Below are 2100 nucleotides of genomic sequence, written 5' to 3'. Positions count from 1 at the left end.
GATGATGGTGTGTGTGTCTGCTCACAAATCCAACCTGAGCAGGACAGATAACTGAAAACCATGTCCGCCTTCACATGTAACAGAAACACTATGTGTTTTTGCTGATATCTTTGGATAACCCTTCACATGACTGTCATACTAGAATAAATAGACAGTATAAATAAACATGTATGTATATCCTTACAAAACAACACAGAGGCTTGTTTTGCACTGTTAGAATCAGTTTAGCCCATAAACACTTCATGATAATGACTTCAGTGCCTTTTCAAGATCATCCAAGAAAACTAATTAAATAAAAACTGACTACATCTCGTGGGTAAGTGGAGGAAACACGGTGGGAGGCTTCTTCAATAAAAGGCTTTTTTTTTTTCTTTTTGTTTTTTTTCCTCGGTTTACCCTCAAAGTTTGGCTTCAAACTTCAAACTCTACACATAACACACAAGTCCAACATTTTTTTTCTCCTGAAATGTAAACATGAGCTGCAGCACTGGACTGGACTTACTCAGGAACTTTCCTCCAAACTCCGTCCTCCAGCTGTAAAAGTAAGAACTGTGATGTCCTCCAGCTCTGCTTCAATCCGCTCCGAGCTGCTGGATCTGCTGTTAGACGAACACAAAGACTGACGGCGAGCAGCTCAGACAGTTACTCAGACCAGAGATGCTCCTGGAAAACTTCTCTTCCCTTCAGGAAGTTGCAGCTACGTGGCAGCCGAGTCAAGTTGCAGGAAAAAAATAAAACTTCTTGGCGGAGTTTTGACGCCAGAGGTCGACAACTGTCCGGTTATCCCGGGAAGAGAAAGTCCCGGAGAGGCTCCGCACGTCGGCCACAGCCGGTTAAAGGAGCAGTCAGCTGTTTTCTCACATGTTCCTCCATCAGAGCTGATCACTGCAACACATCCATTATACCTTCAGTCAAATTAAGACTCTGTTTATATTAAATAAAGGCCCAGTTTTCTGTATGAAATGCATCAGTATGAAAATTAAATGTAAGTTTTTGTTGTTTTTTTGTGTGTTTTTCACTCATTGACCAATTAATTAGGTACATTTACAAAATCCAAAATATTAGGAACACTTTTAAATGTAATACAGTCCAGTACAGCATCACCACCCACCATGACCACAGTGTAAAAGTAGAAATTTCTCTTTTTTGACAACAAAAACTAAAAATGTAGAAGCTTTGTGAAAGTAGAACGTATGGCACGGCTGTTCCATTGGACTGCAGAACATTTCACACCTAATAAAGTGGCTGATGGGTGAAACCCAGTGTGGATATGGAAGTATTGATCGTTTTTTTTTCTGCATATTTTTATTGAAGCACGTTCAAGACATACAATGTAATTGGAATGCAGTCAACATTTTCCTTTTTTTCTTTTCCCTCTTAAAAACAAAAAAAGCAAAAGAAAAACAAAACAAAACAATGCTTATATTGTGAGATGAACATTTTCATAGTGCTGCACAGGAGTGTACTCATTTTTGTTGTTTACTCAAATGATTTAAAATTACATTACCTCTTAGTAAGTGTATTGTTTCCTAGATGACAAATAGACTATTTTATCTTATGATCCCCCCCCCCAAAAAAAAATAAATAGAAAGAGTATATTAAATTTTTTAAATTTAATTCTACCTATTGACTTATACGGGTGTTGTGTAATACCCATTATGGCCGCTGGGTGGCAGCATGTAAACACAGCGGCAGAGTAAACAGCAGCACAGCGGACCGTAGAAGAAGAAAAAGCTGCAGGAGGAGGAAAACATGGCGGTGCCAGAGTTCCTCCAGACGGCAGAGTTACTGAAACAAGGGGCAGAAGCTCGAGTGTACCGGGCAGAGTTTCTGGGGAAGCCGGCGATAGTGAAAGAAAGGTTCCCGAAACGTTACAGACACCCGACGCTGGACGAGAAGCTCACACACCGCCGGACGACGCAGGAGGTTCGGTCCATACTGCGGTGCCGGAGAGCAGGCAAGTTCACAACACCTGACTGCTGCTGCTGCCCCGGGCTGGAGGCTCCATGGGGGTATTTACAGGGGCTCAGCAGTAAAGAAATATTAGGCTAGACTTTATACATCTGTGCTAATGATAAATCCGGCTAAATAAGCTAGCCA

General features: G+C 41.3%; 2 protein-coding genes across 2 annotated transcripts in view; one reads left to right on the top strand and one right to left on the bottom strand.

Moving 5' to 3' along the window:
* Positions 1–645, bottom strand: part of slc2a10 (solute carrier family 2 member 10) — a 13987-nt gene extending 13342 nt beyond the window's left edge. Inside the window, exon 1 of the mRNA XM_008305412.1 lies at positions 503–645. The gene's annotated coding sequence lies outside the window, so the exon portion shown is untranslated. The remainder of the gene's footprint in view (positions 1–502) is intronic.
* A 1087-nt stretch (positions 646–1732) lies between these two features.
* The window catches only part of tp53rk (TP53 regulating kinase), a 2634-nt gene continuing 2266 nt past the window's right edge, over positions 1733–2100 (top strand). Inside the window, exon 1 of the mRNA XM_008305410.1 lies at positions 1733–1957. Within this exon, the coding sequence (XP_008303632.1) occupies positions 1753–1957 (205 nt within the window). The 5' untranslated portion in view covers positions 1733–1752. The remainder of the gene's footprint in view (positions 1958–2100) is intronic.

Source organism: Stegastes partitus, unplaced genomic scaffold, assembly GCF_000690725.1.
Source record: "Stegastes partitus isolate 25-593 unplaced genomic scaffold, Stegastes_partitus-1.0.2 Scaffold2500, whole genome shotgun sequence".
Taxonomy (NCBI): Eukaryota; Metazoa; Chordata; class Actinopteri; family Pomacentridae; genus Stegastes; species Stegastes partitus.
Note: the sequence above shows the minus strand (reverse complement) of the source record. Positions and strands in the feature narration are given on the sequence as shown.